The sequence below is a fragment of the Leptinotarsa decemlineata genome, unplaced genomic scaffold (genome assembly GCF_025532065.1).
Source record: "Leptinotarsa decemlineata unplaced genomic scaffold, Ldec_3_MD MMD2_tig00026299_RagTag_RagTag, whole genome shotgun sequence".
Classification (NCBI taxonomy): domain Eukaryota; kingdom Metazoa; phylum Arthropoda; class Insecta; order Coleoptera; family Chrysomelidae; genus Leptinotarsa; species Leptinotarsa decemlineata.
The window spans coordinates 10651810-10668690 of NW_027412676.1; the positions used below are offsets into that span (position 1 = coordinate 10651810).

At 32.4% G+C, this 16881-nt stretch overlaps 2 protein-coding genes across 2 annotated transcripts in view; both read right to left on the minus strand.

The window, feature by feature from the left end:
* The window catches only part of H (transcriptional corepressor hairless), a 28501-nt gene extending 26816 nt beyond the window's left edge, over positions 1-1685 (minus strand). Inside the window, exon 1 of the mRNA XM_023158920.2 lies at positions 1046-1685. Within this exon, the coding sequence (XP_023014688.1) occupies positions 1046-1217 (172 nt within the window). The 5' untranslated portion in view covers positions 1218-1685. The remainder of the gene's footprint in view (positions 1-1045) is intronic.
* A 2390-nt stretch (positions 1686-4075) lies between these two features.
* On the minus strand, positions 4076-15629 carry LOC111504378 (uncharacterized). Its single transcript, XM_023158919.2, has 5 exons — positions 15473-15629; positions 12195-12394; positions 9884-9918; positions 7598-7690; positions 4076-6803 (listed from the first exon to the last, which is right to left on the minus strand). Exons 1-5 carry the CDS (start codon positions 15494-15496, stop codon positions 6601-6603), a joined length of 555 nt encoding a protein of 184 aa, XP_023014687.2. The 5' UTR covers positions 15497-15629; the 3' UTR covers positions 4076-6600.
* Between the last annotated feature and the right edge of the window lie 1252 nt (positions 15630-16881).

The window sequence follows — 16881 nt, forward strand, 5'->3', positions numbered from 1 at the left end:
GTAGTTGTTTTTCGACAGACGTTCACCACACCCTACTGTGTAGGTAGTTGGGAGAGATTAATATTTTGAAATTCATTTCATTTAATGATGTCATTAAATTTGACTTTTAATTATGAGAGCTTGATACCCCTTCAAGACTCCATAAACTCATAAATACTGACTGCAGGTTGAAAGGTAAGACTTCATTAATGCTTAATCCACACAAGTTTAGAGTTCTGAGGGTTGTTTTTCATAACTGGGTGATAGCTGGTTAATGGAAAAACATAATTTAAATAGATTTTGACCCAGTCTGACAGATCATGTGCAACTACTGGAAGGTAGTTGTGCAACTCAAAAAACAAATTTCTGGATAAATTCCTCTCAATAGGGCGTATCTAATAATAGAATTATTTGTGGTGGTACAGGACTCGGTTTTAGCAGAAGTTTTCAGTATTCCTCCATTAGAAAACTTCTCAATGAATAACTCCTGGAAAATGTGATGTTAGTAGAAAAGCGCTATGATTTTCTGACGTTTACATAGCTTACTGATCATATTCATTTGTATAGGATTTTGTTGGGGTTAGCAGATACCAATGAAATGAAAAACTAAATAAAACATCATCATCATCATCATCATCAAACAATTGCATATTTTATGTTTAAATACAAATAGAATGGTCTTAATTCTCATGAATGTTGGATGACAGTAAAGTTATGGGGTTAAAGACAGCAACATAAGTTCTGTTAGGAAAATTGCCCACAAATTATCAAAGAGTATATAAAGTCGAAAGAAACTTGCAGTTGATTCATTCCATGCGAAAAGTAAGTAAAGCGAATACAAGTGTCACGACTTTCTGAAGGGACTGAAGTGAAACTGCTGAATTACCTAGGCTGTTCAGATTAACTGTTTATATTTGGTACATAATTGGTATTATATTCTGGTGGTTGCTCTTAGAGAAATGCCTCTGAAACTAGTTTGATAAAAACTGAGCAAGTTATGTATAACAGGAAGAGAGTAGCCCCTGGTATCAATTTTTTTCATTTCATATATAACATTAAAACTGACCTTTGAAGAATTTGAGACGTCCTCCTTGCCCATAATTAGTTTTGTGGCACTCCTCCTTAATGTTTCTGTCAGCATTCCCATTCATTCCATGTACTCTGTGCCCTTCTTCTGTCATTTTGGAACATTTTGTCAAGATGGTGTTTGAGGAAAGCTGAAACTCTGATATATGCATCTCATAACGTATTACCACGATTTGCAGCCGATCCCTTATGCGATATCATCTTCAAATTCTTCCCTAGTTAATTCCTCCTATCCACCTACTGACACTTCCACCGTCGCGGTTATAAACATCCACTGCACTTGCACTACTCCATAGTGAATACTTTTCACAAATCTTAAAAAAAAAGGATTACATCGTTTGAACGTGGTCGTTATTTCAGCACTCTACTAATATAAAAAACTTCGGAGAAATTTTAAAGAACCTAGCTTCACGCACTCTACGTCCCGTGGTTAATTTTTGATGATGTTGACGGTGGCTCTGTCGGTTTCATAAAAAGTTCATTCACATTTACATTCGATAGTTTTTAATCGCGTATAGTTTGTCTCCCACCTTGAATTGAAATTAGATAACTCGGTAAATGTATCGTTATTATCTAATTTATCGAAACAAACTATTGTAATTCTTAATTTTTTTTCTAAACATATGAATAAATCTGATGAAAAAAAATATTTTTGAATTTCCCGCTCAAAGCACAGAATTTTGTTTAAGTATATTTTTTGAGACAAGAAAGTGGGAGTATATTTGGTTTGGTATTGAATCTACGTCACAGATTATGTGCAGCTTAGAAAAGTGTTGATATAAATATACTGGGTGACAACGAATTGGTAAGTTATTAGGTGTATTAGAATAAGATTAAGTATAATTAACGGATACACGAAGAAAATACTTTTTGCATATTTTCACTTTTCTGTCACTTCTAGTTTCACCGGAAGTGGCTCTGGTTTTGAGTGGAAAATTTTGTAAGAATAGGTATTTCAATACTTTCTACGCCTAATTATTATTTTTTTAACACATTTCAATATTGCACCTAAGTGACCATGACAAGACATAAACTAATCTAAAGAGATATGATAGACAAAAATGAGACAAGTTGACAAAATTACATTTTTGTATTCAACTATGATTTTTCAAATGGCAACCATTTCTCAACAAGTTATTTTTCGAAAACAAAAATGATTTTAGACGAATCTTACGACACCAAATCTTTTTTATTCCATAAGTCTAGATGTAATGATTTGTGTAATAGAGACCGTTATACAGTACGGTTGATAAAAAAGAGAAGAAATGCACCGTTTTTACCTTTCATTATGAACATTTCTGCGTGCTGAATAAATAAGAGGGTAAATGTGAAAATCAAAATTATATTCAAGGTGTCTGAAAAATTTAAAAATTACTTTTCATAAAGTTTTTTTCAGTACATTTTTTCTATATTTCATTTCATTGGAAGTTTGGCTAGGTTTACATTTAATTGTGTATACCTTCAAGTGTCACCTTAGATTATATCGGTACCTCTGAAATAAATTATTTATCAATGAAGAACAAAACTTCTTCGCCAATAACTTTTAAAGATTTTATGACTTTACAAAATGGAGCAAAAAATTTGATCCAAAGTTATATAATGGAGATTTTTCATGCATAGTTCTTAATTTGAAAAATGTCATGAAAAGTTCCCCGAGGCATCTGTAATGTGATGGGCGGTTGAAATTTCGTGAAATATGATCCAATTTCAAAAATTCATAGTGTATCATGCATCAGTTTTATCATATATAATGATTTCATAATAAATTTATTTGAGAGAGCTTATAAATCTTTTACAGATCCGCGATACTAGAGCGGAAGATATCAAATGATAATGTAACAAGTACTGCATCCTATTTAGAGCTGATTTCTCTTGTGTCGTAAAATAAATGATAGTGAATGTTATATGTATTACCCGTATTACCATTTTTGAAATTTATGAGGGAATGGGAAATAAAAAATGTATGAATAAAAGGTTGAAAATATTATAAAAACTAGGATCGAAATATTCCGATGAGCTAGTTGAAGAGGAACTATTTGAAAATGCAAAAAAATAAAAATGAATATTTCAAATTAAATTACTTCACGACGTTTCGATTGTAAGTATCCATAATTCCCTTTGGTTGATAACTGGTTTACCTTCAGTTTTATTGTTGGTCCAAACTTATTATTTGATCCATTCAGTTATTCCTTTTCATTTCAGGTCACAATAATTTATTTTCTTTACAAATCAGTCTTCTTATTTTTTTATATTTTTTGAAATTTCATACTCATTGTTCACTTCTTGTCTAATTTTTCAAATATTATTTCTTTTTCAAACTCATCATATATTTTATATTTTATCAACTACATTTTTCATGGAATTTTATTCCTGTTAGATAGATTTCCCTGCTAGTAGAATGTTTCTTGCACTCGATGAGCCATTTGACTTATCGGCTTATTTATCATTCGGAAATTTGTCGTCGTAGTTACTCACAGATCAAAAATAGCCTGAGTAGTTATGGGGCATGTAATCAACACATAATTTATTTGTCAAAACCCCGCAAAACGAACTTTGACTTCTTAAAACAAGCCAAAATCAAACATCCATCTCTCATGCACTCAAATAGCTCTTTGAATTGAATTTCATCTTAACTTTTCATCATTTAGTGCTCTCTGACATATTCACCTATGGTGGCCCTTATTTGCTCCTTAACAAGAGAGCGAAGTTGCAACTGTGGCGAGACTCTCCACTTTATTGGGTTGACAATACTGCATAGAGAGAACTCTACCTTTCATCTGTTTCATTATTTCATTTTCAATAATTAAAATTAGGTTATAAAATTAATTTCTGAAGGTAAATATTTTTAGAAATGCTCATATAAATGATCTTGTCTTATGTAAATCATTAATTCCAGGGAAATATACCAGTTACCAGTGCGACATATAAAATGAGAATATTTAGTAGTTTATATGTTGCCCGTCCGGTTCCAACTGAACCAGTACCATTCAAATCAATTTTGCCCCTCAAATTAAAACCAGGTGTATCTGGCAAAGGAACGAAAACATCGGAGGCATGTTGCGTCTACGAAATGTCTCTTATGTTCTCATGTTTTAAAGAAAATGAATTCAATCAGTCAGCATGTCCAAAGGAAATTGAAACTTTCCAGAAATGCTACTATAGTCATTTAGGAACTAAAAAGATGAAACAGGAGAAGGAAGCCAAGGGTGTTCTTACACCAGGTGAAAAGTCAATGTCTCATAAGCAAATCAATGTGTTATTAAAGAAATTTCCAGGTGTGAAGTAATGGCAATACTTCAATATTTTGTATTTATTCAGATTTAATAAAATTATTTGACACTTATTTCTTTTTTCTTAAATTTCAACTATATCTAACGTTGAATGCCTTTAAAGAATGAACACTTCTGTGTGGAGAAGTTGAATACCTGCAGAAGTCTCGAAAAAATTGCTTCCCGACGTTTATAAATTCTAAAACTAAATGATAGAAGTTAATATTCTGAATTATCATTATTTATCATTTATATGAATGATGTGAAGGTAGCCTGATGGGTTGACGTGGGTGGTTTCCTTCACTCACTCGATCGATGGCTGTGTGAACCAGTGGTTCGAATCGCAATGTCGGACGATCAATTTTCACTTCATATCTTCCAACCTGTGTTGGGGATCACACTTTAAAAGGTAAGATCTTGTTAGTCCTCAGCTCATACAAGGTTCGACTTTTGAGAGTTGTTGGTCGTAGAGGGCGTCAGCTGGTTAACAGAAAAAGAGACAGATTTTCATGATCGAAATCAACTTGCATAGCAGTTTCAACTCCATTTTAATTAAGGTATATTTAAACCACAATTGGATTCCAGTAATGTAAATAGTATGACACCAGAACAAAAACATTTTCTTGATACATGTTTCGCTAATTAAGTTAGCATCATCAGTAGTAAATGCTGTCACTAAATAAACCTCTATAAATGAATTCCAAGTATTGTTTTTTTCTAGTAAAAATTTGTTAGTGATTAATTGTTATGTAACTGATATTTATCTGGTTTCTATTTATTATGTAAGAGGATGAACAATTGACTGTTTGGAGTGGGACCTTTATTACTGTTCATAAATCTCATTCCAAATGTATTGATTTATGAACTATCAAAGGCGTCTAAACACCTGTTATTATGTACAGGCCTTAACAATTTCTAATGTTTTTCACTTATTCTGTGGCTGTTCCCTAAGGCATTTTGAGCGACTCTAAACTTTTTGGTGTACAGGTGTACTAACCGAACATATGAAGCATGTTCCTTTAAATGTTTTATTGTAGTTCGCCTAGTTTGTCCAATATACTTTTGTTGCAATTCCCACAGCTTATTTCGTAAATATCTGACTTTTTTCATCGCCTTGTCTTTTAGGGTGTCCAACATATGTTGGAGTGAACAAGCAGTTTGGAAAACCACTCTTATATTCATTTACAGAAAGGATACTCTTTAACTTCTACCATTGTCCACAACAAAAAACAGTGAGACATTTTTTTATAAGCTGGTCACATTCCTCCCAAGTGAAGAAAGGTACGAGGTCGAGGATTAAGTTAGCAAAGAAAAAGCTGAGAGTTAGGAGTATCCTTTTCACATAGTCAATGAGTTTATAAAGAAGCGAGAATTTAGACAGTGTCTTCGTGATTCCTTCAGTTTTCAAAAACATGTTAACTTTAAAAGATTATAGTTATGAGCCAAAATATGCCAATTGAGTTTTTTTAAGAATCAGATATATAAGTGGCTTTCAGAACTGCTTGTACACTGCAACAAGTTTTGAGCAATTTCAGGGTGATGGAGAGAAAAGTCTGGGATTTACAAAATAATCTGTGAGGATTGTGATAACAAATTGGTCACTGACAAATGAATAAGGAATCAATATATTGTTCAACTTAATACATTTATTGAAAACCGATTTTATGACTATTACCTGAAGTAATGAACTGTAGGAACTTAGTTGTTAGTATCTCCTGATGATGCCAATTTGGTTACTGAAACACGCGTTAGGAGATACCTAGTGTTTTTGTTCTGATGTGAGAAAAATGTTTTCTCCAGGTTATATTTGACACTCTTATGTGTTTCCAAAACGGAGAGAACGTTTTCCCAAAGAATTAAAGATAATAGAAGTAGTTTCTTGAATGGAAAGACCAATTCCACATTTGCAAACCATCTTTTGGCAGAAGGACATGAGTTCAATCACGACTATGACGTGTTACATTTGGAAGAGAAAAGTTTGGAACTCGATCTTTTAGAATGTTTAGAAATAGATTTGAGAATTCTGGCCATTCACTGAATTACCGAATATAATTAAATAACAATTTTTTCAAATGTGGAAACTGGTATAATTTTTTTTTCAAGTAACTCCTTTCAAAGTTTCCACCTTCATCCCAAATGAAAAATTCTCAAGGTGAAATATCACATTTTATTGAAGTAGGTATATATATATATATATATATATATATATAAGAAAATATATTTATATCATTTGATTATGGATGAAAAGTGTATTCTCTTCTATATTTCAAGAGCAGTCACTCTGGGAAGCTGGAACACAGGTAAGAGATGCACTATCAAAATTATTTCCTTCGCTGCAAGTTCTAAGTTCAGTTCGATAACCCCAGGCAAAGAAGCCTGTCTTCTTTATACATTCATAAAACTGATTACATTCTGGAGCAGGCCATAATCCATCGGCTTTGCAATTTGGAGGACCCGATGGTCTGGTTACTAAAAATTGAAAAGAGGTTATCTGCCTTTCATTAATAACATGTCAAAAGTATAACATATTTTTTAAATTCCTGTTTGATCAGATACATGCTCCAAGAAGTAGAACATATACAAAGTAAATGCCTGTAGAGTATGAAAATATAAAAAATGGGTAAATAAAACAAAAAACAATGGTTTATAGATTCGCCGCTGCTTGTAGGATATTTATGGTTAGATACAGATGCATGAGTTAGAGACACAGCATAATATATTTGAAATCTCAGATAAAAACTATGTTTAATTAGACAATTATATAAACAATTTTTGTTTTTAAACTTCGGATGTGAATCCAGAAACCTTCATCGTACTCGGTTTACAGCTTTTCGACAATCAAAAACATATGGATTATATAGCTTCTGGATTTCTTGTTAAAACAACGGTCAAATTTGGAAATTCCCGGTTAGCTTATTTTCATATTTTATCGATTGTAGGTACGTATATTTGAATAAACCATTTCTAATTTTGTCGTGAAATGAATCAGCTGTGAAGATATGTGTTCGTTTTGCATTCATATACATTCTCTATTCAGTTTTATGTTCTCAATATCACTTTTTGTTTCTTGCATCTGAACGAGGGTACTTACTATTATATATGCACTCTTTTGCATCAAGAAAAAGTGTATGTGAAAAAGTTTTGGTGTGTGATAAAAGTGTTTTCGTTGAATTCATTTTACGCCAGAAAATCCAATCCTACCTTTTCAACAACTTCTTATGGACTAATATTGTAGTTATTCATGATGAGCTTTCTGTACTTACCAGGCTCTGGGGTCGTTGTACTGATTGCACTGTTTGTACTGGTTGTACTGATTGTACTAATTGTATTGGTTGTACTAGTTACACTGTTGTCATCTGAATCGAAAGGAGTGAAGATTAAAAATTCGAATATTTTGGTAAAATTATTTGTTATTCAATCTAAAACTATTTTTTTAAATTCGCCGAAGATCTGAAACTATTTCACATATTCAGATAATTAAAACAGCCCATATATAATATCTTGGCGGATAATAATTTACTTCCGGAGATCACATAGAACTGTTTTCAAATTATTGTACATTGCTATTCTCATTCAATAGAACATATACGATGTTAATTTTTGGCCTAATACTATTTCTCATCTTTTAAATTATGTAGATACCTATGTATGAGTTGGTGCATGCTCATGTGGGAACACCTGTGAAACCCCATCTAAATAGTCTCCGGGTTTTATCAGGTATCGTTAAAGACAATCTTCCAGAATATAGCAAAACAGTACTCAATTAGCATAACTCTGTTATTGGAGAGGAAAATTGGCTCGTCATTATAAGAAAAGAAAAAATAATGGTAAAATCTTGGTCTTTTTTATACACAAAAGATATTTCAGAGTCTTTTAGGGGAGTATGTTCAAAACCTGCTATAAGATGAGCTCACCTTCAGAGTCCTGGAGGATCTTAGTATCGACACTGATATTTAGAGTTGTAAAAATAAACCTACAATATAGTAAGGGAGCTTCATCGATCCTCACGATATTGCTATTTTACAAGAATCCTAGGTTTATGAGAAAACAAATTTGGGATTTGGAAATGGAAATACTAAGAACTGGGCTATGCATATGACTTAGTAATCCTAGTCCTGGAAAAAAAATATTGCGAGGCCTTGAATAATAAAATGAAAGGATCCGAGAAACCCGAAAAAATCGTCTGTAGTAGCAATCCAATAAGAGTACCAAGGCAGTAAGATTATGACTACTGAAACTTGGAATTAAAAAAATGTTTCTGTCGGAGAGGCCGAATATCTGGGAGTAATATTAGAAGATTCCATTTTTAACCTATAACCAACGTCTAAAAAGAGTTAAGAGAAAGGCGAAGGTGGGATTGAAGCTGGCCAACTGCACTTTCGGAAAGACACGAGGTTAAAACCAGACAATAAATTGGTCTCTGCACAATAGTGATCAAACCTATGGTAGCATATGGTCTGGTGGGTAAAGATGAAACAGATGAACCCTTTCAAAAGACTAGGTGAGGTGCAAAAAGTTGCTTGCTTGGGAATAATATACGAGTAATGAAAATACCACTGTTGAAGACACTCTTAAATGTTTCCCTTTCACATGTTATAATAATGGGGAAGGCATGAGAGACCAATTCATACTAGTAAAATTGAGTCACAGGAAATCGAGTAAAACAAACATAAATATAGATATATGTGAAAGTACAAACATGAAAGATGTTTACGAACCATATCGACACTTTCCACGCAAACTTTTCGAATAAACATAAATTTGCATTACAGCTAATATACTTATAATATACTAATATACATGCCTTCCGGACAATGTCTTTCAAATTTTGCAATGTGCAAAGAATATTAATTTGAGTTCTCGCAATGAGTTGATAGCGTACATACAGTCAGGCTACAATCGAGGATTTGATTAACTCAAAAGTAACAGTGAAACTCATCTCAGAGTGAAGTGAAGAACTGAAGAAGCTGACAGGCAGAAGTAGACTGGCTCTATACTGGATTTTAGGACATCGAGGAAGTATCAAAAGAAACGTAAAGCTAATGATGAGTATGCTAGACACATACTATTAACTCCAAATGTAAGCTTTGAAGAGATGTGGAGGTTCCAAAGCCTTCGGTACGGAAACGGATCAAAAAGATCAATCAATTACATTCATGAAGAATACTGAAAAAATATACTTGCCAAAACACACAGTAAAACTTTCATAAAAAGGCCATCTGGGAATTTAACTGAAGATTGCTTCAATGTAGCATGGGAGCGGTTTAAAATAATTACAAAATTGTGATGTACCTATAATGAAAGTGTTTTATGCGGATGACAGGTACTCGATTAGAGGAAACGAGCACTTTATGGACAACTTAAATGTCAGAAGAATATGACAAACATCCAATAAATGACCTGTACAAATTAGATTGTTGAAATTGGTAACCTCACAAGATGAAAATAAAAATTTAATAAGCCAATGAATTCCTAGTATTTTCCGGAGACTTGGAAGAAATGGGCAACTCAAACGCTTCCTAAGCAGTAGCAAAAAAGTTGATACGTACCTGTTTCGTTTTTTTGTGAGTTTGGTAAAACACACCTGAAAAAGAAATTAAACTTGTTAATGATTACTTCAACTCGTGACCCTGATGCTTCCGAAGGTTGAATTCTACTTAACCAGAAGGATATATTTATTGTAAAACATTGTTATATATTAAATAATAGTTGATGAATTTGTCAATTTTTCCTAGTTCAATATTTGTTCGTTACTTCATTGAGAAGTAAATACTCTATTTAAATACTCTGCTGATCCTAATAATACAGTCGTTAGAGTGGTGTCTATTCGGAACGGTTAAAGAGAAAAAAACCCAAGGTTTCGTCATCTCTCCCCATACGTTTTTCACAATCTTGGAAAAAAACACTGAAAAATTACAAAAAATTCTTTTTGGTTTCTTTGGTTATTGGTTATGGAACAGAGCAACACTTTTCCAATTGGAATCTTTGGGAAACTATAGTAAATATGCTCCCATTTGAGCATGTCGCAAAAAATTTTTCCCAGCAATATTGAGACAATGGTAAAACTAAAAAACAAAACTCGGAGTTTTGTTGAATGTAGAATCCATTAATAATTTCGTAGAATTCCGTGTTCAAACTCAAAATTTCGTTATTTTAAAAAAATTGCTGGTGACTTTTTCATGCCTTGTATTTTTGAGACGTGAAATTAATATGTGACTGACATCTTCACAAATCAATTGAGCACATATCTACTACAATCGATTTTAATAAAATTCAATAGATTTTACTTCAACAAGTTCAAAAAAATAAAGACAAAGCTCCTAAAAATATGTATTCTGATGATTTTACAGTGCATAAAAAATTATGATTGTTATAAACAAAATAATCCAGGAAAAATAAAGTATTGTTTGTAACATTTTTTTGTTAATAAACAATTGAATTATGGATAAAAAATGTATCTGTGTTGAGAAACTCAAATAATGAGTTTTTGAAGAAAAATGCTTTCTTAATATATTATTCAAAGTATAGAAAAAAAAAACGTTATCAACAATTGAAATTTTTTTTTAATCATTATTTATTTATCACAAGAAGATGAGATTTTTTTTATTTGCCATTAAATTTCTCTATTTGTTTATAAAATATTTGTTAATATACCGTAAAAAATTGCAACCGAGATTAATTCATTGGAAAACTTTTTTACGCTTAAAAAATATAATGAACAAAATAAAAAAATTTCATAATCTTTTGCCCCATGATCTTCTCAAGTATATATATAATAATAGCTCCACGAGGCGAAATTTTTCAAGTTCATTATTTAAACTCTTATTCAACTATTTGTGAGTGCAGAGATCCACATATATAAAACGAAAGCATAATTTCATCAAAAATAAGGATAAAACTTTTTTTCAACGGGGCCTTTTCTCTTGAAGTGTTTTAAATGGAGTATATTTTTTTTTATTTTAAACAAACATTTAACATTGTAATATACTTATTTTCGGTGATACGTTATCTTCAGCGGCGTCGCCTTTGTGGTAAAACGGGCGAGAGGAGCCCTATTTTCAGCTTTTAATCAAAATTATAAATAAGGGAGATACATTAAGGGGAGGGGAGAGAATATTGAAAAGAGTGACCCTCTAAAAATAGCGCACGTTCCGTTGGTTCCAGCAGCAACATCGCATAATCTCCTTGCTTTTTTATCGAAAAATGATTTGGTATCGAATGAACAAGGGAAAATAGATAAACTTCTAGCCGACTGCTTAAGTGAAAGATTGATCAGAGAGTACTTATTTTTGTACATGCACTAGACCTAAACTATATTCATCCAACAAACAAAGTGACCCAAACAAAGATAGATACGTGATCAAAGCATGATCATTACGCACATTTGCATCTATTGGGAAAAATAAACAAGGCTCCTTAACGCTGGCCAATCAGATTCAACTGCAATCGGCTGGCTACAGTGTTGGAGTGGACAGTTGCGTTTTAACGCTTGAAGTGTGTACATAATATACGGTATTTTAAACTTTTAAAATGTTAAATACTGATACGGCCGAAGAAACTGCTGTATTGTGTCCCTACACTCCACCTAAAAAAAAATTCCTATACTCAGCCGCATATTATTAAAAAAAAATCGGTTCTTCCTTAATGCGACTCTGTACAAGCAGCCTTGCCTGGGGGATCACGTGCACTATGCATAATAATGTTTTGGAGCACTCTGTTGCTTAGATGGACAGAGTATAAATGGTGTGACAATACTAAGAATTTGGCCTGAGTATAGACCTGTTCGATATTTTTCAAATATTTTCATTTTTATGAACTTATCAAGTATTTATTACAGGAAGAGAGAATATTTTTACTTACGGAGTTGAAGTTGAATCATTACAAATGTAACCATCAGGACATGTTATTCGGGTATTGAGAAGTATTGTGAACGATTCTACGGTGGCACAAGTTGTGTATGATGTATTAGTAATACACTGTACCTCTGAATTTTGACAGTTCAAATTTCCTTCGGTGTAAATTTTAAAAGCTTCATTTCCGGCAAAAGAAACCGCCAAAACCTAGAAATGTATGAATTATAAAACCTCTATAAGAACATTTCTATATGTAAAATGGGTGAAGACTGATAGATTAGTCATCTCTTTATCTCATTTAGTACTGTGAATGATACAAAGTTTGTTGAAGAGAGAAAAAATTGCCTATACCAGTGGTCAGCAACGATATAAAGAAACCCAAAGAGCCTTCCATAGAATTTCCAAGATTTGTTAAATTCATTATAAATTTGCAATGAACCAGATATTCCTAAATAATCTTGATAATTGTCTATATTTTCAAGAACATTTTTTACAGAGCAGACATGAAAAAGCCCCCGTTTGATCTTAATTGTTGAATGAGCAAGATATCAAGGTAAAGAAGTATAAATATCAATACTTTCCAAAATGGTATGGTATCACTCCTAATACTATTGACTTGTTTCTCAAAAGGGAGTCTTGTGATATCTAGTTTAAAATGTTTTTCAATGATCTATCTAAAATTTATTTATTTTTTGAAAGAGGGTCGGCCGTTCCTAAGCAATAAGCAGTTTTATATTTTTCAGGAATCTAGAAACGTCAATATCATAATTTTATTGAAAAATTTATTCAAAACCAACCTCAGTGTATACAGATGAATGTTCAAAATGTTCTCCATTCACTTCCAGATAAGAATGTAGGTATTCTGTTTACAAATTGATTTCTCAAATTATTTAATGTTTCTGGGGTAATTTCGTTGCAAGCACCTTTTATTTCAATAAATTTATGGATCAAGCCGTTACTAGGTGGTAGAGATCATCACGAAAAATGAGAATTAAAACTTATTCCTATGTTTTCTACCACTTTCATTTGTAACTAACGTTATTGCAGTTTCGTCTTGTATAGACATTTTCAAACGAATACAATAAACTGAAATACTTAACAATTTACAACCTATATAACCACAGCAGGTAATGACAGACGATTCTTAATGACTTTATTACCTGAATATTGTTTACCTATGACGATGTGGGCTCGCTAATTTGAAAACCAGCGAGTACCTAGACAAGATCAATTTGGTCCTTTATGAATTTCCCAGGTTTCTTAATAATTGAGTTTCCAATCCTTGCCTTCATAGTGCTAAATTTCCGTATCGTTTAGATTCTGGAACTTGTGGTTGCATTCCGAAGAAAATGTCGAATCATTTTTACCCAGCCTGAAGGACCTTTCATGTTCAGCATACCGTTTTGAGAAATTTCGGCCACATTGTTCAATATAAATACTAATACATTCTGGACACTTGAGCTTATAAACTCCAGATTTCTCCATCTTGTCCACTTTATCTTTGGCATTAAAATGGAAATTAGTTAACCTGGCATGTGACCTGAATGCCGCTTCCATATTGTTTTTTCTGAAAAATCTCGCAATAGTCTCTGTTCTTTTACCAAAATAGGTACGTTAACGTTTCAAATTTATTGATTTCTGATTGTTTGATCTGGGGGTATATTAGTCTGTACGTAAATTTGAGGCTTTGTTTTTTGACTAACTTCTGCATCCAGTGCAATTTTCCTATCAATTTTGAAGCATTAGTCAGAAGTTTAGTTCGACCAAAATTATTATTATAAATATTATTTTGGGTATGTGTGATGAATTATTTCAGGTGATATAATTCAAGTACTTGGTACCTATGTAAGGCTACTATAACATTTTAATTTGTTATGAAATTTTCATGAATATTATGAAGCGTTTCCATCGGAAATTCAACCAGAGTTGAATAAAATTACCTACTTGCTTTCTTAGCTATTAACCTTCGTCTTCCCACGTCGGTAAAATTAAGTGAAGTCCCATGTGGGGTCCATTTGTATTCCAGAGAAACAAATTGGTGTATTTAATTTTTACTATAAGAAAATTAATTAACATCTCAAATTTACACAATTTTGTTACATTAAAAAGTATATCGAACATAAATGTAATGTTTGTCATTAAAATTAAACAAAATAAAAATAAAAAACACATTCTTGGACCGAAAACTAGTCTGAAATTTTTTGACATTGGATGCAAATTACTTTCTTGACATAATGTTCTGCGCATACAAAACTTTTGCATTGTTTGCAAAATTGCCTTGATTTACGATCTTTATTTCGACAATATAAATAGCAACGTCCACTTGAAGGTCTTTCATAGGCTGCTTCTATTTGCATCTTGACCGGCGCCAACTCTGGTACGACATCTTGCATGTACTGCTTCAATGTCTTACCTAATCGTACTCCCTCATTATATCGCCTGATAATATTTTCTTTTACTAAAGCTTCTCCTAGATCTAGTAAAAAGTAACGTCTATCGTCTTTTCATCTTGTTGTTTCCGGGTACTTGATACCCCATAAGATGTAAGCGTTAAGGCCAGAAATACCCAATATTTGGCCAAACACGGCCATTGGCCAACGGTTGCATATTCTTCGAGCAGAGTACCTATTGTTTTACCATCTTATCTGTAGTATCTACTGCACCTTTTGTATTATTATAATGCAGTATAATATCTGGCTTGTTTTTTAATGTTTTATCAGCAACAGCATCATCATGATGTTCGGTTGATAGTAGAATAACCGATTTGCCTTTATTGGGAACATAAGAAACCATAGTATGGTCTTTTGTAAAAGCAAACATGCTGGAATATACGGGCTTGAACGATTTCGGTAGCAACTCGTTAGGAATACATGCTTTATTTTTTCGCAAAGTATCACAAAGACTTAGTCATTTTTGTGATGTTCTATTTTTAGAAATGCGACATGCGCGTAATAACTTTGCAAATCCACCAATAAAACAGATGTCACAGATTCCCACGCGGGATACGAATGTACCCCAAGCCGAATATAATTCATTTATTATTAATTTGACAAATCGTTGCGGATTTCATGAACCGTATACTATTTGCAATACCCCAAACGACACAAAATAAAATTAGCCAAACAGGACGGGCGCTAATTTTAAAATTATAACAAAAAATATGTATATGGGGTACAGCTGTACCCCACCTGGGAAGACAAAGTTTAAATATATTTTTTATATCATGATTGCTTCATATATATTTTCAAAGATACTGAAAAGTAATATTGCTGTAAAACTACTCACCTCCAAAAGCACAATCCCCCACATCTTTGTTTCGCTGTTCAATGTAGTTGAATATCTTCAAATTAGAGCCCGTCCTTACTTTTATATTGTGGTGTTATTGTACTAATCTGAGATGTTATCATGTATCACTCATTTCCACCATTGAGTAATTGTGAAATGCATGATTACTATTTTATGATTTAACAGTAAAAATTTATATTCTACAAATAAGATAATCCATTGTGTGTTAAAATAATAGAATAATGAAATCAAAGTGGAATTTGAAAGCAGGTAAAAAAAAATCTTAAGGGCTTGGATTAGCTATTAGTCATTTTATCATTTTCGGCATTTTAGATCTCTTATGAACATATGATTGCAACATTAAACATATTTACGTCCAGTAATACTGAAACAAATAATAAATATTATTTTTTGTGATCTTACTGGATTTAGAGAGCAGAGGACGTTTCGAAGTGTATAAATTTATCATGAAATAGAGCGCCATCACAAATATTTCATCAAAACATCAATGAAACCATTAATAAATGAAATAGTTATAGTTGTGCCCCACTTTACTAGGTCACCCTTTAAATATTTTCAAATAAATGCTGTAGAATTAGGAATCGTAAACTAGTAAGAGCTTCTCCTTCAAATTTATGTTTTCGTATATTCTTAGTAGAAAATAAATATTTCGAAATAAAATCTTAAAATATTCATCTCTCCCAATTACCTATAGCGTAGGTTCTGGTATATGACTGCCGGAAAACAACTACCTCCCCGCCTAATAATTCAATGTCCAACGTGGTATTAGCCGGAGTAAGTAATTGTTTTCCAGCAGGCATTTACCAGAACCCACGATGTAGTTAGTTGAAAGAGATGAATATTTCGAGATTTTATTTCAAAATATGTATTTTCTAGTGTGTATGTATCTGTCCTCGATACTAGTTGACCAGGCAAACGTTCTGCCAAATGAAGTATTTCTACAGGATATTAACTTTGATGCGAAATAGAAATACAAAAAAAATCGCCAAAAAATTATAAAGAAGATTTTATTTATTATTTTCAATGCATTTGTTTAAATTATTTTTTGTTCTGTAAGTCAACTTTTTCTTTTTCAAAAAACGAGCGATGTCATTGGTGGTTTCACCAAAGTATGTCCTATGACTTTACTATCATTATTTGAAGTTGGAGATACTTGGTTGATGGCATTTACTTATAGTTTTTTTTCAGAGAATGGAGTCGAAAATATCCAGCTTCTCCATATTACTGAATGCTTTCACTTGATGCTGATATCGATGTGTCAAGGAATTATATATGTTTATTATTGTCATTTTTAGGGGTGCGACAGCCAGTTAACAGAAAACCAGATTTTAAACAGAATTTTTTTCAGTGGTGAATTTTATTGATGGGAGCTGTTCGTTGCACGAATA

Coding starts and splice junctions, on each gene's coding strand:
- LOC111504378 (XM_023158919.2), bottom strand. CDS start 15,496: ATGTGGGGGATTGTGCTTTTGGAG. Junction 9,919..12,194: donor AATGATTCAACTTCAACTCC/GTAAGTAAAAAT, acceptor TTTCTTTTTCAG/GTGTGTTTTACCAAACTCAC. Junction 6,804..7,597: donor TACAACGACCCCAGAGCCTG/GTAAGTACAGAA, acceptor TTCAATTTTTAG/TAACCAGACCATCGGGTCCT.